The sequence below is a fragment of the Mobula hypostoma genome, chromosome 21 (genome assembly GCF_963921235.1).
Source record: "Mobula hypostoma chromosome 21, sMobHyp1.1, whole genome shotgun sequence".
Classification (NCBI taxonomy): Eukaryota; Metazoa; Chordata; class Chondrichthyes; order Myliobatiformes; family Myliobatidae; genus Mobula; species Mobula hypostoma.
This window is the reverse complement of record NC_086117.1, coordinates 3,350,041-3,373,055: the sequence shown is the minus strand read 5'-3', so window position 1 is coordinate 3,373,055 and position 23,015 is coordinate 3,350,041. Positions and strand designations below refer to the sequence as shown.

Sequence of the window (23,015 nt, the reverse complement as noted above, 5' to 3'; positions counted from 1 at the left end):
ACCACCGTCAGAGAGTCCAGTTCCATCCCCACAACATCACTGGCCTTACGAATGAGTTTAGGGACATTTATGAGACTTTTAGTTAAGCACATGGATGATAGCAAAATGGAGGGCTGTGTGGGAAGGAGGAGTTATGCTGAAGGTCCTGTGCTGTGTTTTATGTTCTAAACTTCTGCTATGAGTTCTGATGAAGGGACTAGGCCCGAAATGTCGACTGTTTACTCTTTTCTACAGATGCTGCCTGACCTGTTGAGTTCCACCAGCATTTTGTGTGTGTTGCTGTGGATTTCCAGCATCTGCAGAATCTCACGTGTCTTTGTTCTATTCTGTTACTTTGATTGTCTCAGATCTTTATGAATTACATTATTGCTGGGACTGGCAATTTCTAAAAGAGGTCAGTCAGGATATTGAAGCGCTTTGTAGGTTTAGTTTAATCCTGGCCATCTGCGTGTTGATGGACAGATTTATATCCCTATCCTCTAATCATTCTCACTCTGCCAAATTAAATCATAATCTTTCTCCAAGACCTGAAGCTTTCTGAGATGCTGACATTTTGTTCAGGATCTAGTTCTTTCTTGTTGAATTCTGACAGTGAACCTGTCGAGGAAGGAAGGAAAGGAGACTGAATCTTTGAACTGTGCTGAATGAGCGTTAGTGTGTTAATATATCATTTAAAAAGAAGAAGGGTTAGTGTATGTGAAAATAGCAGAGAGGAATTCTGTGGTTACTGTTTTCCTTTGTGGAATTACAAGTGCAAGTTTAATTCCAATGGACTCATTTTCAAGGATTCTTCATTTCATGTTCTCGATATTTGTTGCTTATTTATTTATTATTATTTTCTTCCTTTTCTTTTTGTATTTGCACAGTTTGTTGTCTATTGTACATTGGTTGTTTGTCCATCCTGTTGGGTGTGGTCTTTCATTGATTCTGGTGAACGCAGCAGGCGAGGCAGCATCTCTAGGAAGAGGTACAGTCGACGTTTCGGGCCGAGACGTCGACTGTACCTCTTCCTAGAGATGCTGCCCGGCCTGCTGCGTTCGCCAGCAACTTTGATGTGTGTTGCTTGAATTTCCAGAACTGCAGAATTTCCTCGTGTTTTCATTGATTCTACTGTGTTTCTTGTATTCACTGTGAATACCTGCAAGAAAATGAATCTCAGGGCTGCATGTGCTGACACAGAGAGTGGTGCTAGAAAGTTTGGAAACCCTGTAGAATTTCCTCTATTTCTGCATAAATAAATAACACAAAAACATACTTGTTCACTTATTTATTGAGAATAGTGATCCAATATTACATATATTTGTTGGAAGAAGTATGTGAACCTTTGCTTTCAGTAACTGGTATAAACCCCTTGTACAGTAATTTAACCAAACATTTCCGGTAACTGTTGTTCAGTCCTGCACATCGGCTTGGAGGAATTTTAGGCTGTTCCCCCTTAAAAAAAAACTGCTTCAACTCTGGGATGTAGGTGGGCTTCCTTGCATGAATTGCTTGCTTCAGGTCTTTCCATAACATTCCTATAGGATTTGGGTCAGGACTTTGACTCGGCCGTTCCAAAACACAGATTTTCTTCCTTTTAAACCATTCTGTCGTTGATTTGTCTTTTGGGTCATTGCCTCGTTGCATTATCCAACTTCTTTTAAACTTCAAGTGACAGAATGCTACTCCGACATTCTCCTGTAAAATGTCTTGATACAATTTTGACTTCATTGTTTCTTCAACAATTGCAAGCTGTGCAGGCCCTGAGGCAGCAATGCAGCCCCAAACCACGATGCTCCTTCTGCCGTGCTTCACAGTTGTTATAAGGTTTTGATGCTGGTGTGCAGTGCCCTTTTTCCAACCAAACATAGTGGTGTGCATTTCTGCCGAAGAGTTCAACTTTCAACTCATCTGTCCACAGAACATTGTCCCAGAATCATTGTAGAACATCTAGGTCGTCTTTTGCAAACTTAAAACCTGCAGCAATGTTTTTTTTGGAGAGCAGTGGTTTCCTCCATGGTGTCCTTCCATGAACACCATTCTTGTTCAGTGTTTTTCTTATAATGGACACATGAACAGAGACTTTAGCAAGTTCTGGAGATTTCCACAGGTATTTTGCTGTTACTCCTGAGTTCTTTTTCACCTCCTTCATCATTGCACATTGTGCTCTTGGTGTGATCTTTGCAGGATGCACCTTCCTAGGATGAGTTGCAACAGTCTTGAGTTTCCTCCATTTGTAGATAATTTCTCTTACTGTGGACTGATGAACACTCAGGCCTTTAGAAATGCGTTTGTAACCTTTTCCAGCTTCATGCATTTCTACAATTCTTCTGAGATCCTCTGAAAGTTGCTTGGATCGAGGCAATGGTGCACATAAGGATATCTTTCTTGAGAAGTGCAGGCTCTGTCAGTAACCTGACTTTGTGTGTCTTTTTATAGGGCAGGGCACCTCTACAACCCACCTCCAATCTCATCTCATTGATTGGAACATCTGACTCCAAATAGCTTTTGTAGAAGGCATTACCCCAAGTGGTTCACATACTTGTTCACATACATGTAATATTGGACCATTTTCCCCAGTAAATAAATGAACAAGTATAATATTTTTCTGTTATTTATTTAATTGGGTTCTCTTTATCTAGTTTTAGGACGTGTAAAGATCTGATCACACTTTAGGTCATATTTATGCAGAAATAGAGAAAATTCTACTGGGTTCACAAACTTTCTAGCACCACTTTATATGCTTTGATAATAAATTTATTTTGAACTTTGAACCTCAAATTTGAATATCTCTTTTGCTCCAGTTGAAGAAATTTATTGCCGATTGTGTTTTTTTTGCAATTTTTTATGGCTTCACTGATACTTTGGGACTACAAAACAATTGTCCGTTAACCCTGTTTTTCTCCGCCAAACCTGCAAGGTGTTTCCAGTAGTACAACAATGATCTAATCAGCTAGCCTTCTCCTCCCTTGGTATCATTGTGTTCGTGTTGTAGTGAGAGAATACTGGCTTTGGGAAAATCAGTCTGCTGTCCAAACTATCAACCTGCCAAAATTGTTCCTTTGTCCTCCTCATTGTAAAACCATCTGTTGAGTAGAGCTTGAATTTGACCCTACATAAACTGTATGCTGTCTTAAAAAAAACTATTGTAATTTTAAAGTGCGGCACAGTAGCATAGCGCCAGTATCAGCAATCAGGTTTCAATTCCCACCGCAGTCTCTGAGGAGTTTGTACATTCTCCCTGTGGCCGTGTGGGTTTTATCCCACATTCCAAAGATGTACGGGTTAGGATTAGTGGGTTATGGGTACGAGACGTACGGGTTAGGATTAGTGGGTTATGGGTACGAGACGTACGGGTTAGGATTAGTGGGTTATGGGTACGAGACGTACGGGTTAGGATTAGTGGGTTATGGGTACGAGACGTACGGGTTAGGATTAGTGGGTTATGGGTACGAGACGTACGGGTTAGGATTAGTGGGTTATGGGTACGCGACGTACGGGTTAGGATTAGTGGGTTATGGGTACGCGACGTACGGGTTAGGATTAGTGGGTTATGGGTACGAGACGTACGGGTTAGGATTGGTGGGTTATGGGTACGAGACGTACGGGTTAGGATTAGTGGGTCATGGGTACGAGACGTACGGGTTAGGATTAGTGGGCTATGGGTACGAGACGTACGGGTTAGGATTAGTGGGTTATGGGTACGAGACGTACGGGTTAGGATTAGTGGGTTATGGGTACGCGACGTACGGGTTAGGATTAGTGGGTCATGGGTACGAGACGTACGGGTTAGGATTAGTGGGTCATGGGTACGAGACGTACGGGTTAGGATTAGTGGGTCATGGGTATGCAATGCTGGTGTCAGAAGCGTGGTGGCACTTGCGGGCCGTCCCCAGCACATCTTCGGTCTGTGTTGGTCGCTCATGCAAATGACCCATTTCATTGTATGTTTTCATGTATCTGTGACGAATCACATCTCTAATCTGAAGTATCTTCCAATCATCGTTAATTATTTCATTCATTCTTTGCTTCCTTTTTACATTTCACAGTGGAAGTGCAAAAACATCCTTGCCATTAAAAGAATAGAAAACTGATATTAATGTCAACAAAGTGACTAATTTTAGTTTTCCTTTTAGCATCGTACATGGGTGTCTAACTGCATTAATAGATAGGTAAGCTTCCATTGGCTGGAGCCGACCATGGATATCGCTTCCTGGCTGTCTTACACAAGCTGGGCAGTGTGATACGGAGAGTAACCTGTTGCCCATACAGCAGGCTCTCTCTCCACACAGCTGATGGGTCCAAAGGAACTGCAGAAATGGACACAGTTTGGCACCAGCGGCGTCGCAGGAGTTGCGAGTCAGAATTGAACTCAACATCGGAATGTCTTTGGGTCAGTAAGGATAGGAACAAGACAGCCCTGTGCATTTTTCCAAATCTTAGGGGAACTGGCTTGTACATGCATCAGAACTTTTTACTATGCGGGTGTGAGATTGGCTTCATGAAGTTGTCTCCATGTGACAGTGACCCTGTTTTGTGGGATTGTTGTTCCCATGCTTCAGGTGCAGGTGTCTTTTTCCTGTTTGCTTCAGTCGTTTGCCTTTTCTTGTCTTTCTTCCTCTTCGATCAACGTTACAAAATGCTTGCTGAGATTCCTTCTGTTAACTCTTTTTGTATAATTTTTTTCACTTGCATGCATAGTCTCAGAAAGCATATATAGCTTTAAGTAAAGGACAACATTTTGAGGGAAATAAAATTTTCAATATTTTAGTGACCATTTATTTATAGCCATATTTCCAAGGGTTTTGTTTGAAATTAAACTCCCCTCCACTGATTTACATTTCATATGAGGTAATGAAATGAATTTGTTACAGATGTGTGCACATCTGTATTTAAATATTTTCCATCAAAACAAAATAGATGGAAATTAATTATTTATAGCTGGCAGTGTGTAATGTGTTTTTGTGGTCGATGCTCCAATTAAAATTTTGTTGGTTTGAGAAAGGTACATCACTGTCTCAGGTGAATTTACTCTCAACTCCAGTTAGTTATGTGGTGAATGCCTGGGTTTTATTTCAGTCCCAGCTTGCTTCCGATTCGCAGACCTACCTCGGCAGCTGTGGGAGTTGAAGACTGGTATGCAATGGGCTTTTTGTGATCTGACTGTGAATTTTTTGTAAAGGTATTATATTTTGACCAAAGTAATAGTTTATGACATTGGTAGATCTAGACTGCAATTTGCAATCAGTACTGTCCTTGTTTAAACTGCTGTGATTGTGTATGGTAACGGTAGAAAGTCTATAGATGTATAGTGATTGGACACTGTTCAGATGAATAATGGCTATTTCTTTCATCCGTTACTAGATGAGACTGCAGAGCTTTTCTCACTGTTAAACATGCCACAGGGTGTTTTGGTTTCCATAAAAAATGGCAATTATTTCATTGGTAGTGTTTCATTCAATTCTTTATTCACTAACCCCTGCTATTCGGTAATGGTTCAAAGTAAATTTTGATCAAGCGTTTGATTGTTTGACTTGTTTGCTGAAAAGTGGCTGGTTTTTGCTGTTGTAATGTAAAACTGAACATTGGTACCTGAATAGTCTTCCATGTGAGAAGCAAAATCAGCATTTACTTGCCAGTGCAAAATTCTGAGGAACTATTAGAGCAAAATTTAAGCTATTAGGTATAATCTACAGAAAAAGACCATAAGACAGAGGAGAAGAATTAGGCCATTCAGCCCATCAAGTCGCTCCACCATTTCATCATGGCTGATCCATTTCCCCCTCACCTCTTTCATCCCATAACCTTCCATGCCCTGTCTATCAACCTCTGCCTCAAATATGCCCAATGGCATGGCCTCCACAGAGGCATGTGGCAATGAATTCCACAGACTCACCAGCCTCTGGCTAAAGAATTTCCTCCTCCTCTCTGTTCTAAAGGGACGTCCTTGAATTCTGAGGTTGTGCCCTCTGGTCCTTGATGTTCCCCACTATAGGAAACATCCTCTCCATCCACTCTATCGAGACCCTTCAACCTTCAATAGATTTCAATGAGATTCCCCCTCATTCTTCTAAACGCCAGTGAGTGTGAACCCAGAGTCATCAAACACTCTTCATACAATAAGCCTCTCATTCTCAGGATCCTCCTTTGAACCCTCTCCAAAGTCAGCACATCCTTTCTTAAATAAGGAGCCCAAAACTGCTCACTATACTTCAAGATGGTCCTCACCAGTGCCTTATAAAGCCTTAGTGTTGAATCCTTGCTTTTGTATTCTAGTCATCTTGAAATGAATGCAAACATTGCATTTGCCTTCCTCCCCACTGACCTGACTTGTAAATTGACCTTTAGGGAAACCTGCATGTGGACTTTCTAGTCCCCTTGTATCTTGGATTTTTGAATTTACTCCCTGTCTACACTTTTATTCCTTCTACCAAAGTGCATGACCCTGCACTTCCCAACACTATTAGCCATTTCTTTGCCCATTCTCCTAATCTGGCCTTCTGTAGCCTCCCTGCTTCCTCAGGATCTGTGAAATAGTTTAGGAGTGATGCAGGTTTTAGCCATTCATGACTGAGAGTCAGATGGCAGACTATGGACCTGAAGCATCTCGAGCAACTGTGTCCCAGTCGCTGGGTGTAGCCGACCACTGTACTGTACGCACTTACCCACTTCACTCAGGACGCAGACGTGGCCCTGGAGAGCATCCGATTACCGGCATCTGACCTATGTGCAGCGAGGTTTGACAAAAGGTGAATAAGTAGGTCTATATTTTTGCTTAGGAAGTGACAACAGGGAAATTCCATGTAGAAGTTGGTGATTCAGTGGCTTTAAGTTTAAAAAATGTTTGCCTTGTCACTTACCAGCTGCTGATTGGATTCTGACAGAACTTCTGATTTGAAAGTACATCTATTTCCGAATGGAGGGAAGGGAGAAGGTGTTTAGTCCTGATCAAAGCTTTGCCATCTATCTAAAGTGTTGCCTTATCACTGCTTGAATCACTTAATAAGCATAGTGGTACTATTGTGTAGATCAGGGCTAATATTTAATGTCAAGAGCTAAGTACAAATCTCAGTAATTTCTGATCCAAAGGGAGATTTGTACAAAAGAACTACTTGAACTAGCAATCATTGGCTGATTTTAAACTTCATTTTGGTTCTAATGTGCTAGAGGTTTGACATTTGCTGCAGATTTGTGTGTATGTATGTGGGTGGGAGGGAGGAACAGGGCTTGTTTTGATGAATGTTGTTTTGCTGCTTGTGGTATTCGGTGTTGTTCTGCCGAGTATTGTATTGTGGGCATGTGAGGTTGGCACTGGAATGTGAGGTGACACTCGCAGGCTGCCTGCAGCACATCCTTAACCATTAACGCAAATGATGCATTTCACTGTATGTTTCAAATTACACCTGAGAAATAAATGAACCTGAATCTGAAATCTAGATGTGATACCCTAACCCTGTGCTACAGGCTGAGTTAACATCTGCACTTATGGGAAGCGGAGGATAGTGTGTTTTAATTCTGGTTTTTTTGGCTGCCTCATTGTGACTAATCTAAATGCAGTACTTAAACAGCTGAGAATGTACAAATAATGTGCAAATGTACTGGCTATCATTGTTTTAGTGTGGGAGGGCTAATTCTGAGGCTACATGCTCGCTGTTGTAAGAGGACTCTTCTTTATTGATCATGGTCATCTCTGACAGCACCGTAATACTCTGCACCATCTCAGCTCCACTGACAACAGCTAATTTGACACCAGAAAATCTGCTTTCACTAAAGGCAATATTCCTTATAAATTCTTTAGGCCAGAGTTTCACAAACTGTTAAAGGAAATTCAGACAACAGGAATTCTGCAGATGCTGGAAATTCAAGCAACACACATAAAAGTTGCTGGTGAACGCAGCAGGCCAGGCAGCATCTGTAGGAAGAGGTACAGTCGACGTTTCAGGCCGAGAGCCTTCGTCAGGTCTTTCATTCAGTCCTATGTATACATTCAGCAGTAATTTAAATTCAAGAGATTCTACAAACAGTGGAAATCCGGAGTAACACACAAAATGTTAGAGGAACTCAGTAGGTCAGGGAGCATCTGTGCAGAGAAATAGTTAAGAAACTGGGCCAAGACCTATCATCAGGACTCAGTAATGTTTCTGGGGAGTATTGTGATGGAATGTCAGAGTAGAATTGAGGGGTTGAATGGTTTAATTCTGCTCCTGTGTCCTATGGTTTCTTCCTTTGATCTGGATCTTCAATCCAGCTGGCTCTGTGAGGTGTATATTCTCCTCTGCCTGACTTTCTGACAGCATCTGCTGCCATGAACCAGTGCAGTTGCTGGCATTTTAATTGTTTTATAAAATATTTCTTGGCACAGTTGAGAACGTACTAATGAGGTATGATTTGTACATTTGAAAACAGGCTTATCGGAATTTTTTTTAATCATAGTGTCAGTCTTCCGTCTGTGTGTAACCTGATTTTAAAGAAATTAAAAATTATTTCTCTAAATATTAAAAAGGTGCTACTTACATTGGGTACACTAGACAGTATATGGGTAATTGGTAATTGTTTGTTATTGTCACAAGTACAATAACTGTGCGTTCAGGTAGAACAAAATGGTGTTAAAATGAAATCACATTCAAAAGCTTTTGAGGTATGATGGTTAGATAGAACCAGCTTGCTTTTTAATGGCCTTTGAAAGTCTAGGAATGACCACATTTAGCAAGCACTGTCAACATTTGATCTGTTTGAACAGAATGCAAGACAAGCTTTTCACTGTCTCTTGGTTCATGTGACCAGGTGAATTCACCCTGCCCAGATCACCTGGCATCACCAAGCTTGTGGATAAGATTATCAAACAGGGGAGAAGCTGCTCCATCCGTGTTCAAAGTGAATTGTCTGTCACATCCCACCTTTTGAGCAGAATCACACCTATAAAACCAGTACACAATCTATTTCTTGTTGCTTCATTTCAGAAATAAACTTTATTCTTAAAATGTGTACAAAACTGCGCATGGCTCTCTTTACATTCAAAATGTCAATAAATTTATTAAATTAAAACATTCAGTGTACAAATCATCATGCCACTTGTGTATTCTGTGAGGGGCCCAACTGCACAATGCATTGCAAACCAAGTGAGTTTGGGCCTCTAGTTTACTCCTTAAACTTCAACTGATCTGCTCGTGAAATGCATTCAGAGCAAAGAATTAAACAGTTTCATTGTCGTGGGCAGTGATGAAATTGATCTCAGGCGGCACAATAATGTATCAACTAGTGTAACGCTTTACAGCACCAGCGAGCAGGGTTCATTTCCCACCGCTGTCTTTAAAGTGTTTGTGCATGCTCCCCACGACCACATGGGTTTCCCCGAGTGCTCTGGTTTCCTCCCACAGTCTAAAGACACATGGCTTGGGGTTAGTGATTGTGGGCATACTATGTTGGCGCTGGAAGCATGGCAACTGCTGCGGGCTTGGACTGTGTTGGTCGTTGACACAAATGACACATTTCACTGTATGTTTTGATGTACATGTGACAAATAAAGTTAATTTTTAACCTTTAACAACACACAAAATGCTGGAAAAATTCAGCAAGTCAGGCAGCATTTATGGAGGGGAGCAGTCCACATTTTGGAAACTTGAAGGGTCCCAGCCTGAAATGTTGGCTGTTTCCTCCCCTCCATAGATGCTGCCTGACCTGCTGATTTCCTCCAGCATTTTGTGTGTGTTACTCTGGATTTCTCAGTTGTATCCCATGTCTTCAATCTTTAATTGTTTTTAAAAGGTCATGTGTCTTAGCATTAATTAAAAACAATCTGAGTTTACCTCAGTTGGGAATAATATTTTCTAACTTGCAGCAACAAGACCACAAATGTTGGTTACTTGTCATAGACTTACTAAACAAGTGAACACTGTAAATCTCCATCATTTCCACATGAAAATTTAATCACACTTGTATCTTTTAAACTACAAAAGTGATGGCTGCTGACAGCAATCACTTTCAAACTGGACAACTTGTAACTGCGGCATACTTTAATACACTGGTGAGAGACCAGGGCTACTAGATTAATTATCCATGAGAATGAACCTTGGTAAATAATAAATGTTCTTCAGTGGATGTTGAAGATTATTGTTGTATCAGGAAGGTGTTAGGAGCATAAATATTTAAACAAATTAGTGTCCTGAATTAATCTGGTGTTCTGCTCTTACTTCCAGTTGTTTTTTGACGACTTTGGCCGAAGTTACCAGTCACAATGACGACCTTGGACGATAAGATCCTCGGAGAAAAGCTGCAGTACTACTACAGTAGCAGCGACGATGACGACAGTGACCGCGATGAGAATGAGCAAAAGACCATCAAAAATCCTGTGATTTCTGTGGGCGCAGAGGTGCGGGAGCGGAGTGCTGTGAACACAGGTACTGGTGAGAGAGAGGAATCGGAAGGCCGTGACAGGGAGGCTGTCAATTTGCTCTGGATTTGTTTGGTGTAAAGGCTCCTCATTAAATTGTTCAGACACTTTGTTATGTCTCATGCAAAGAGATTAATGATCAAACCCAGATTATTTTCCAAAAGTTTAAAACTTGCTTGTTACTCCAATATTTATTTAAACATAATGTTGAATTTCCAGAAAATAACTTCTCTGTGGAAAAACATGAAATAAAACAGCAAATTCTGGAAATATTCTGGGTGTTATTGTTTTGGAGAGAAGTGACGTAATGGTTCAGTCCTTGACCTGACAAAGGGTCTAACATGTTAACTCTATCTCCTGTCCACAGGTGTGGCCTGACAAACTGAGTGTTCAAAGTTTGGAGTACATTTATATTTTATTTTATTTAGAGATACAGGCACTTCCGGCCCACCGAGCCACACCATCCAGAAACCTACCTGTTTAACTCTAGCCTAAACATGGGACAATTTGCCATGAGCAGTTAGCCAGCTAACCGGTACGCCTTTGAACTGTGGGAGGAAACAGGAGCATCTGGAGGAAACCCATGCTGTCACAGGAGAACGTGCAAACTCCTTACAGGTGGCACTGGAATTGAACGCCAAACTCCAACATCCAGAGCTGTAATAGTATTGTGCAAAGACATGTGTCACCATGCACTACCCTGAGATTCATTTCCTTTCAGGCATTCACTGTAGAGTGTTTTCAACACCTCTTCTTTTTATTTGAATGTTTTAGATCTTTGACCTTTCATCAGAACCAGGAGATGTTAGAGAAATGTTTTCAACATAGGGAAAAGGGTGAAGGGTGGTTAGTGATGGAGACGAGAGACTGAGTGCTGGAAGATTAGGGATAGTCAGTGATGGAGATGAGAGATTGAGTGCTGGAAGATGAGGGCTAGTCAGTGATGGAGATGAGAGATTGAATGCTGGAAGACGAGGGATAGTCAGTGATGGAGAAGAGAGACTGGTGAGTGCTGGAAGATGAGGGATAGTCAGTGATGGAGATGAGAGATTGAGTGCTGGAAGATGAGGGATAGTCAGTGATGGAGACGGGAGACTGGTGAGTGCTGATGAGGGATAGTCAGTGATGGAGATGAGAGATTGAATGCTGGAAGATGAGGGATAGTCAGTGATAGAGACGAGAGATTGTGTGCTGGAAGATGAGGGATAGTCAGTGATGGAGACGAGAGATTGAATGCTGGAAGATGAGGGATAGTCAGTGATGGAGAAGAGCGATTGAGTGCTGGAAGATGAGGGATAGTCAGTGATGGAGACGAGAGACTGAGTGCTGGAAGATGAGGGGTAGTCAGTGATGGAGACGAGTGATTGAGTGCTGGAAGATGAGGGATAGTCAGTGATAGAGACGAGATTGAGTGCTGGAAGATGAGGGATCGTGATGGAGATGAGAGATTGAATGCTGGAAGATAAGGGATAGTCAGTGATGGAGATGAGAGATTGAGTGCTGGAAGATGAGGGATAGTCAGTGATGGAGACGAGAGATTGAATGCTGGAAGATGAGGGATAGTCAGTGATGGAGATGAGAGATTGAGTGCTGGAAGATGAGGGATAGTCAGTGATGGAGATGAGAGATTGAGTGCTGGAAGATGAGGGATAGTCAGTGATGGAGATGAGAGATTGAATGCTGGAAGACGAGGGATAGTCAGTGATGGAGAAGAGAGACTGGTGAGTGCTGGAAGATGAGGGATAGTCAGTGATGGAGATGAGAGATTGAGTGCTGGAAGATGAGGGATAGTCAGTGATGGAGACGAGAGACTGGTGAGTGCTGATGAGGGATAGTCAGTGATGGAGATGAGAGATTGAATGCTGGAAGATGAGGGATAGTCAGTGATAGAGACGAGAGATTGTGTGCTGGAAGATGAGGGATAGTCAGTGATGGAGACGAGAGATTGAGTGCTGGAAGATGAGGGATAGTCAGTGATGGAGACGAGAGACTGAGTGCTGGAAGATGAGGGATAGTCAGTGATGGAGACGAGAGATTGAGTGCTGGAAGATGAGGGGTAGTCAGTGATGGAGACGAGCGATTGAGTGCTGGAAGATGAGGGATAGTCAGTGATGGAGACGAGAGACTGGTGAGTGCTGATGAGGGATAGTCAGTGATGGAGACGAGAGACTGAGTGCTGGAAGATGAGGGATAGTCAGTGATGGAGATGAGAGACTGAGTGCTGGAAGATGAGGGATAGTCAGTGATGGAGACGAGAGACTGAGTGCTGGAAGATGAGGGATAGTCAGTGATGGAGACGAGAGATTGAGTGCTGGAAGATGAGGGATAGTCAGTGATGGAGACGAGAGATTGAATGCTGGAAGATGAGGGATAGTCAGTGATGGAGACGAGAGATTGAGTGCTGGAAGATGAGAGATAGTTAATGATGGAGCCGAGAGATTGAGTGCTGGATGAATGATGGTCAACAATGGAGATGACAGACTGAATGCTGGGAAATAAGGGATGAGCTTTACACTTGCTTGATAATGCAAACATCTAATCAGCCAATGATATGGCAGCAACTCAATGCATAAAAGCATGCAGATATGGTCAAGAGTACAGACCAAACATCAGAATGGGGAAGAAATCGGATCTAAGTGACTTTGACTGTGGAATGATCGTTGGTGCTAGGGAAGTGCTTTGAGTATCTCAGAAACCACTGATCTCCTGGGATTTTCACACACAACAGTCTCTAGAGTTTACAGAGAGTGCTGCAAAAAAACAAGAAACATCCAGTAAGTGGCAGTTCTGTGGGTGAAAAAGCCTTGCTAATGAGAGAGATCAGGAGAATGGCCAGACTGGTTCAAGCTGACAGGAAGATGACGGTAACTCAAGTAGCCACACATTACAACAGCAATGTGCAGAAGAGCATCTCTGAATGCACAACACATCGAACCTTGAAGTGGACGGGCTACAGCAGCAGAAGACTACAAACATCTACTCAATGACCACTTTATTAGGTACAACAGGTACAATGTATGTCATGAAATTTATTATTTTATGGCAGGAGTACAGTGTAATACATTAAAAAAACTATGTTACAATAAGAAATATATATAGTAAATTAGTAGCACAAAATAGTGAGGTCATGTTCATGGATTGATGGACCATTCAGAAATCTGATGGAAGAAGTTGTTCCTAAAAGATTGACTGTGGGCTTTCAGGCTCCTGTACCTCTTCCCTGATGCCAGCAATGAGAAGGGGGCATGCCCTGAGTGGTGGGGGTCCTTCATGATGGATGCAGCCTTTTTGAAGCTACCCTCGCTGGTAGGGAGGCTGGTGCCCATGATGCAGCTGGTTGAGTAACGACCCTGCCAGGACGGAAAGCAGCAAGTATGAAATGACTAATGGGGCAAAGGTGTTAGTGAAGGAGGGTAGTAATGAGTTAAGCAATGGAAAAAACATTGATTATATGTCACGGCAACTAAGGCCCACAACTGGCAAATGCGACCCCTATAGATGGGTACTCAGTGGGCTGAAGGGGTTGTTTCTGTGCCGTAACTTGTTTACCAAATGCACAGAAGGAGAATTATTAAACAGGAGATATTCACCTACCATTTAGTTGTAGCTGCAACCTGCCAAAGCCTAGGACAGAGTTTAGCAGGACTGGGTGGGTGGTTCTGTTGGTAAAAAATTAAGTCAAATACTTTGGAAGAGGTGATATAGGATTGGAAGATTTAGGATCCTTGTGGGTAGAGTTAAGAAACTGCAAGGGTAAAAAGACTCTAATGGAGTTGTATACAGGCCCCCAAACAGTAGCCGTGATGTCTGATATAAATTTCAATGTGAAACAGAAAAGACATGTAATAAGAGCAGTTTTACGATAGTCATGGGGAATCTCAATATTGTGAAAATCCAATTGATGCTGAATCCCAAAGGAGGAAACTTGTGGAATGCCTATGAGATGGCTCCTTAGAACAGCTTGTGGTTGAACCCACTTGAGGAAAGGCAATTCTGGTTTGAGTTTTGTGTAATGAACCAGATTTGATTAGGGAGTTTAAGGTAAAGGGACCCTTAGGAGGCAGTGATCATAATATGATAGAATTCGCCCAGCAGTTTGAGAAGGAGAAGCTAAAATCAGATGTATCAATATTACAGTGGAGTAAAGGGAATTACAAGGGCATGAGAGAGGAACAGGCCAGAGTTGATTGGAAGGGGACACTAGCAGGGATGATGGCAGAACAGTAATGGCTGGAGTTTCTGGGGGCAATTTGGAAGGTGCAGGATAGACACATCCCATAGAAGAAGTAGTATTCTAAAGGCAGGATGATGCAACTGTGGGTGACAACAGAAGTCAAAGACAGCATAAAAGGAAAAGAGAGGGCATATAACAGAGCAAAAATTAGTGGGAAGTTAGAGGATTTGGAAGTTTTTAAAAACCAACTGAAGGTGACTAAAAATGCCATAATGTGAGAAAAAATGAAATACAAAGACAAAGCAGCCAATAAGCAAAAAAAGATATCAAAAGTTATTTTCTGAAGTATATATTAAAAGAGAGGGGAGAGTGGATATTGGACCACTGGAAAATGGCATTGGAGAGTCAGTAATGGGGGACAAAGAAATGGAGGAGGAACTTAATGGGTACTTTGTGTGGAAGACAGAACAGTATGCCAAAAATTCGAGAGCGTCAGGGGCAGAAGGGGGTGTAGTTGCAATTACTAAGGAGAAGGTGCTTTGGAAGCTGAAAGGTCTGAAGGTAGATAAGTCACCCGGGCCAGATGGACTACACCCTAGGGTTCCGAAAGAGGTAGCTGAAGAGATTGTGGAGGCATTAGTAATGATCTTTCAATAATCACTAGATTCTGGAATAGTTCCAGAATACTGGAAAATTGCAAATTCACTCCACTCTTAAGAAGGAAGAAAGGCAGAAGAAAGGAAATTATAGCCCAGTTAGCCTGACTTGAGTGGTTGGGAAGATGTTGGAGTCTATTATAATGGATGTGATTTTGAGGTACTTGGAGTCACATGATAAAATAGGCCAAAGTCAGCATGGTTTCCTTAGGGGAAATCCTTGCTTGACAGATCTGTTGGAATTCTTTGAGGAGATAACAGGCAGGATAGGCAAAGGAGATTCAGTGGATGTTGTTTTCGTGGATTTTCAAACTGCCTTTGTCAAGCTGACATACATGAGGCTGCTTAACAGGATTAGAGGTTATGGTATTACAGGAAATGTACTAGCATGGACAGAAGATTGGCTGACTGATAGGAGGCAAAGAGTCGGAATGAAGGGGGCCTATTCTACTTGGCTGTCGGTGACAAGTGATCGGTATTGGGGCTGCTTATTTTCATTTTATACTGTATGTCGATTTGGATGACAGAATTGATGTCTTTGTGTCCAGGTTTGTGGATGATATGAAGATGAGTGGAGAGGCAGGTAATGTTGAGGAAACAGCGAGTCTGCAGAAGAACTTGGACAGGTTGGGAGAAAGGGCAAAGAAGTGGCAAATGATAATTTAGGGAAGTGTATGTTCATGCACTTCGGTAGAAGGAATAAAGGCTATTTTCTAAACAGAGAAAGTACCAAAATCAGAGGTGCATAGGGACTTGGAAACCCTTGTGTAGGATTCCTTAAAGGTTGAGTCAGTAGTGAGAAAAGCAAATGCAATGTCAGCACTCATTTCGAGAGAATCAGATTATAAGAGCAAGGATGTGATGCTGATCCTTTATAAGGCATCGATTAGACCGCACTTGGAGAATTGTGGGCAGTTTTGGGCTCCTTGTATAAGAAAAGCTGTGCTGGCATTGGAGATGATCCATAGGCTTATGAGGATGATTCAGGGAATGAAAGGGTTAATGCACGAGGAACTTTTGATGTCTCTGGGCCTGTTTTCATGGGCATTTAGAAGAATGAGGTGGGGGGACCTCATTGAAACTATTGAATATTGAAAGGTCTGGACGGAGCGGATGTGGAGAGGATGTTTCTGAGAGTGAGTGAGTGTAGGATCTAAAGGCACAGCCTCAAAATACACGGACACCATTTAGAACTGAGGTGAGGAGAACTTCTTCAGACAGAGTGTGGTGAATCAGTGCCGCAGACGGCAGTGAGGCCAAGTCAGTGAGGATACTTAAAGAGAGTGCTGATGGGCTCTTGATTAGTAAGGGCGTCAAAGGTTACAAGAAGAAGGCAGGAGAATGGGGATAACAAATCATGATTGAATGGAAGAGCAGATTCTCTGGGCCGAGTGGCCTAATTCTGATCCTATGTCTTGTGGTCTTATGTTCATCTACTGACTGTCAGTCCCTGGAGCAGGAAGGTGGTGGGACCAGCCTTCCCGCACATTAATCATGTCAGCATTCAAGATTCAAGATAAAATTGTTTAATCTCATTTCGAGTACATCAGTGTAAAGGTAAATGAAATAATTGTTACTCTGGATCTAATGCAGCACAAAAAAAAACACAATAAGATAGGAACACAATGATAAGCACAATAATTATAAATACGTAAGAGCTTTTATACATTGACTGATTGTAAGTCCATAAAGTGATGCTAGGGACAGGAGTGTCTGTACATAAGGTGACTGACAGGAAATGATAAAGTGGTGGTGGTTGCGGTGTAGATGGTGGGTCAGTGAGTGGAGGTGTTGATCAGCCTTACTACTTCGGGAAGGTAACTGAGTCTGGTGGTCATGGTATGGATGTTAACTCCAAATGCGCCTGTTCAAATTAGAAGACACACAAAATGCTGGAGGAACTCAGCAGATCAGGCAGCATCTATGGAGGGGAATAAGCAGATGACTTTTCGGGCCAAGACCCTTCATCAGAACTGGAAAGGAAGAGAAAAAAGCCAGAGTAAGAAGGTGAAGAGGGGGGAAAGTGGACAAGCTTCCCCCTCACGTGACTTCACCTATCCCTGCCATCTTGTACTTCTCCCCTTCGTGATGTGTGCCACGTGGAACTGTGCACAGTACTCTTGCTGTAACCGTCTCCCTGGTTTAACTTCACTCTGATGTTTGTTGTATTCAAGGCTTCTATTTATAAAGTCTAGTGTTCAAACAAACAGAAACTGGCCCTTCGACTTGGCTCATCAGTCTGGTCCTTTTACCCCGTTACAGACATTCCATTTAGACCATAAGACAGGAGCAGAATTAGGCCATTCAGACCATCATGGCTGATTTATTATCCCTCTCAGACTCTTGCTCATGTCTTCTTCCCGTCACCTTTGACGCCCTGACTAATCAAGAACCTATCAACCTCCACTTTAAGTATACCCAGTACCTTGAGCTTCACAGCCCTCTGTGGCAATGAACTGCACAGATTCACCACCTCTGGCCAAAGAAACTCCTCCTCACCTCTTTTCTAAAGAGACATTGTTCTATTTGGATCTGTGTTCGAAGCTCCCCCACGGCATTAATTTGCCTGCTTTAGGACTGCATCCTTCTGGACGCCTATTCTAACATCTGTCTAAATGCCTCGTAACCGTAGTGATTTCATCCTCTCTTCTGGCAGCGTGTTTCAGATGTTATCCTGTATGTGTGGGTGGTGGGGGGGGGGGCAACATTCTCCTCACGTCCCTTTAAATCTCCTGCCTCCTCCCTCAAACCCATGCTCTCTTGATTTTGATACCCTGATTATTTGGGGGGGGGGAGGGGAGAAGACTTTTAACTATCTACTGTACCTGTGCTTCTAATTAAAGATTAGATGAGCTTTACTTGTGATATGTACATCAATGAAACGTCTCATTTGCCTCATTGATCACACGTGAGGCAGCCTGCAAATGTTGCCAAGTTTCTGGCCCACTGCTTGTTAACCCGAACCTGTGCGTCTTTGGGATTTGGGAGGAGGCCGGAACACCCGAAAGAAAGGCTCGTCTTACGGACAGCAGCGGGAATTAGACCCTGATCCTAAAGCTTGCTCTGTAATAGCATCACATTGACCTCTGTGCTACCGTAATCAGAAGAGCTTCTACGAGGCGTGGGTGACACGGTGGCATAGAAGCTAGCACAATGCTATTACAGCGCTGGCGACCCGGGTTCAATTCCCACTGCTGTCTGTAAGGAATCTACCTTCTACCTGTGACCACGCGTCTTTCCTCCGGGTTTCCCGCCACAGTCCAAAGGGAGAGTTGGTAAGTTAGTTGGTCACGTGGGTGTAATTGGGCAGAGCGGGTTTGTTGTGCTGAAGGACCTGTTACTGTGCTGTATCGGTAAATAAAAATCAATCAAAAATATTACAACTTTGGTGTTTGATTAAATGTGCAATGTTTTTTAAAAAGCAGAGATTTTTATTTTCCAAGGGTTGCTGATGAACCTGTTGTCAGGTAGATGCGGTCAGAGGATATTAGACCTCATGCAGTTCCTTGTTTCTCACTGCAGTTCATCGCGCAGAGGTTGTTTTGCAAATAAATGAAATGTCCAGCTCTGGAGATTTTTAAACTATGCTTGTATTTTAATAAAGTAGTCTTTGACTGGCTACTAAGCTAAAATGAATCTTCAAAGCTGCTTGTGGAAGGCGTTCATTAACTCCCTGAAACAGTGGAGCTGCAGTGTGACCCTCTCTGGACGCTCTATAACGCAGCACGTAGTACAGTGTTCAGTGTAACGCTGTACACCGCCAACCATAATACTGGGATTCCATTCCCACCCCTTTCAATATGTTCTCCCCGTGACCATGAGGGTTTCCTCCCATATTCCAACGACTTACCAGTTAGGGGTAATAACTTGTGAATATGCTATTTTGGCAATGCCTGTGGGCAGCCCCCAGCATGTCCTTGGACATTAGTGGTCAATGACTAAGTATGTGTCAACGTATGGAGTCATAGGTCACTACAGCGTAGAAACAGGCCCTTCAGCCATTCTGAGTCTGTTCCATACTGTTATTCTACCTGGTCCCATCGATCTGCACCTTTGCCATAGCCTTCCATGTCCCTCCCATACATGTACCTATCCACTCTTCTCTTTATGGTTGAAATCGAACGCACATCCACCACTTCTACACTCTCAGCAACGCTTAAACCTTTCACCTTTCTCCCTTAATTCATGACTCCTAGTTTTAGTCTCACCTAACCTTAGTGGAAAAAGCCTGCTTGCGTTTACTCCTCATAATTCTGTATATAGTATCTCTATCAAATCTGCTCAGTCTCTTATGCTGCAGGAGGTAAAGAGCTAATGTGTACCCTCACATGAGGCCACATACGAGAAATGGAGTGGATCTGAACTCTGATGATAGTCTGTTCCGTGTTGCCCTGCAGCCAGGGCAACTGTTTTGTTAAAAGCCCTGTGTCGACCCCCTTCTCTGCTCAGGTCCGAAAGGAGTTATCAATGACTGGCGGCGCTTCAAGCAGCTGGAAACAGAGCAGCGTGCCGAGCAGCGCCGCGAGGTCCACCGGCTCATCAAGAAGCTGTCGATGAGCTGTCGTTCTCACCTCGACGAACAGAAGGATCTCCACAAGCAGAAGGTGGTCCAGGACAAGGTCAATGGCAAGGTTAATATCTACACCACATGGTCTTCTGGGCAGGGACACCAGGCCGGGCCGGGCGAGCATTCAATACAAGGGAGTGCAGTTTAGTGTAACAGTGTTTCAGGCCAGTCTCTGTTATCTGTAAGGAGTTTGTATGTTCTCCCCATGACACACGGATTTTCTCTGGGTGCTCTGTCATTGCAAGCATGTACAGGTTAGTAGGTTAATTGGTCACGTGGCTGTATTTGGGTATTGTCAGCTTGTTGGGCTGGAACGTATAGATAGAGCTGAATGTAGAGAGAATGTTTCCAATAGTGGGTGAGTCTAGGATCGGAGTGCACAGCCTCAGAAGAGAGGTATCCCTTTAGAACACAGATGAGGAGGAACTTCTTTAGCCTGGGGTGGTGAATCTGTGGAATTCATTGCCACAGACAGCTGTGAAGGCCAAGTCATTGGGTATAGCAGAGGTTGACCAGTTCTTGATTAGTCAGGGCGTGGAAGGTTATGGGGGAGAAGGGGGTTGTGAGAGAAAGTAAATCAGTCGTGTTGGAATGGTAGAGCAGACTCATGGGCCAAATGGACTGGCTGTGCCTCTTTGTCTTATAAAGGACAATTTCCAGACCGACCTGTGTGCTGCCCTCATCCCAACTGGTAGAGACGGTGGGTTTGGAAGGGGCTGTCGAAACATAAAATGTTTTAAATGTCAAAATACACATTTTTAGGTTTTGCGCATGTTTTAAATGTTATAGTTCCTTGTATTGTTACAATGTGTTAACCGTAGTTGTGGAAAAGTATGTCATTAGTCAGCCATACTGAAGCAGTTAGCCTAATGTTTTGCTGATTTGTTTTGTAGTTGACACTGAAAGAATGCAATATGCTGAATGAGCAGGACGATGAGGTGTTTCTGGAGCAGTACCGCAAGCAGCGGATGAAGGAGATGAGGGAGCACCTCTACAGCGGCAAGCGCTTTGAGCAGATCTACGAGCTAACCAGCTCCGAGGACTTTCTGGACACAATTGATAAAGAGGAGAAGAACACTCTGATCGTAGTTCACATCTACGAAGATGAACTGCCGGGTTGCGAAGCCATGAACGGCTGCCTGATCTGCCTGGCCTCCGACTACCCGCTGGTAAAGTTCTGCAAGATCCGTAGCTCCGTGATTGGCGCCAGTGCCCGGTTCACTGACAACGCCTTGCCTGCTCTCCTGGTCTACAAGTGCGGCGACCTGATCGGCAACTTTGTGCGCATCACCGACCAACTGGGGTATGACTTCTTCGCCGCTGACCTGGAGTCATTTCTGCGCGAGTACGGCGTGCTGCCGGAGAAAGATGCGGTGTCACCCATGTCCATTAAGAGTGCCTCAGTGTGCCGTAATGATGATAGTGACCTTGACATTGACTGACCCTCAGTTGAAAGAGCTATCTCCTCATGGTGTAGAGCAATCATTACTCAGGCTTAGTTTGTTTTCAGTGTCAGTTCCCCACGTAGCCTATGCCTGATTTGTTGGTTTGAGGTGCTGCTTGTTTTTATTTACATCGCTGAGAATATTAATCAGACCAGTGCACACCAGGGGCCAGGTGATTTTTAGCCTCAGACGTTAGGTCCCCATCCCTCTATCGTCTATGCACACCGCCTCTCCCCTCTGTCATCATGATTGACATTCCTACTCATTAACCAGCAAGCACGCTTTGGATGGGTTCCACAGCGACTCTGAGAATGGTTAAAGCTGAGCTAAATGTACAGTTAGACTCGTACTGCTGTTTGCAAATCCAAAAGTGTGACCAGCTAAATCTGATACTCTGCCACTGAAGAGTCTGTTTTACTGTAGCACTGTAAATAATTTATTGGTTGTCCAAATCCATCCTCATCAATCTTCATTGATCCTCTGTATAATATCATCTAACACACACACACACACACACACACACACACAAAATGCTGGACGAGTTCAGAAGGTCTGATAGCATATATGGAGGGGATTAAATAGTCATCACTTTGGTCCAAGACCCTTCATCTGACCTGCTGAGTTCCTCTCACATTTTGTGTGTGTGGCTCTGGAATTCCAGCATCTGCAGAATCTCTTGTGTTACTGATACCATCTGCTTTCCTGCCTCTTCAAAGTTTTAATAATTTACAATTAAACCAGATTGCTACTTTTTCTAAGAAATTCTTGATTGGGAGCCAGGACAAATCGGAGAATTGTAGCTGGTTCTGCTTTCAAGGATGCCTCTGGTTTTCCAGTTGAGGGAACATGTTTTGCTTTATGTATATATATCTACCTCCTAGTCCCCGCTTACCACAGTTTCTGGGTGCTCATCTGCAATACTGTAACCTGTACTGAACTTGCTTTGTGGCATTCAACCAGTTTACATTCAAAACTTAAAGAAATGCAAGCTGTTTTTTAACTTTACCTTTTAAATAAAATCTTTAATTTCTTTCTGCTGGTCATACCTTGAAGCATGTTTGTTCTGTTGTGTCTGAAGTGTGTGTAAATCTAAGCCCTGATGTGATCTATTTACTATGCAGTGTTCAGTGAATTATTAGCATGGTTGGTGAAATTTTATAGGCTGTTTTTAACAAGCTCTTTGTGTGCTCCACATTTGTTAGGATCTTCTGTAGAACCATAAACTCCATGATAAGTTTAAAATGTCCAAATGAAGTAAAGTTATCAAGCATTTTCAAACATCTTTGCAGCTTTTCGTATTTTGCTTATAAGAATGACAGAACTGCATTTTAAATTGTTACATTTATAAAAGGGAGTGTGTCCTTGTTTCCCATTCACCTGAATCTAATAAAAAGATAGTGAAATTAACAGATCTGCTGTATTTTTGATATTCATATTTCTCAAAGATGACAGATTCTGTCCAGTTTACCACCTCTATTGAACGATTCATGCATTGTCAAAGAAGGAGAAGTAATTATTTAGAGTGACACACACAAAATGCTGGAGGAACTCCACAGGTCAGGTGGTATCTATGGAAATGAATAAACGGTCCATGTCTTGGGCTGAGACATTCATCAGCACTGGAAAGGAAGCATCAGATAAAGGTACACAAGATGCTGGAGGAACTCAGCAGGTCAGGCAGCACTGTTGGAAATGAATAAACAGTTAACATTTGAGGCCGAGGCTCTTTGGGACTGGAATGGAGGGTGTGGGGGGTGGGGGAGGGAAGGAGGACATGTTAAGAGGGTAAAAGGTGAAGCCAGGT

At 42.9% G+C, this 23,015-nt stretch overlaps 1 protein-coding gene across 4 annotated transcripts in view; it reads left to right on the top strand.

Annotated features, from left to right (window-relative positions):
- pdcl (phosducin-like) overlaps positions 1–22,616 on the top strand; it is a 47,270-nt gene extending 24,654 nt beyond the window's left edge. For 2 of the 4 annotated variants that reach the window (XM_063073317.1, XM_063073316.1), the window contains exons 2-4: positions 10,176–10,376; positions 19,649–19,830; positions 20,660–22,616. In XM_063073317.1, the coding sequence (XP_062929387.1) occupies positions 10,214–10,376; positions 19,649–19,830; positions 20,660–21,208 (894 nt within the window). In that variant the 5' untranslated portion in view covers positions 10,176–10,213 and the 3' untranslated portion in view covers positions 21,209–22,616. Of the gene's footprint in view, positions 1–4,983; positions 5,162–10,175; positions 10,377–19,648; positions 19,831–20,659 lie in introns of those variants that run through there. The other 2 variants (XM_063073319.1, XM_063073318.1) reach the window with 2 other exon arrangements.
- The last annotated feature ends 399 nt before the right edge of the window (positions 22,617–23,015 follow it).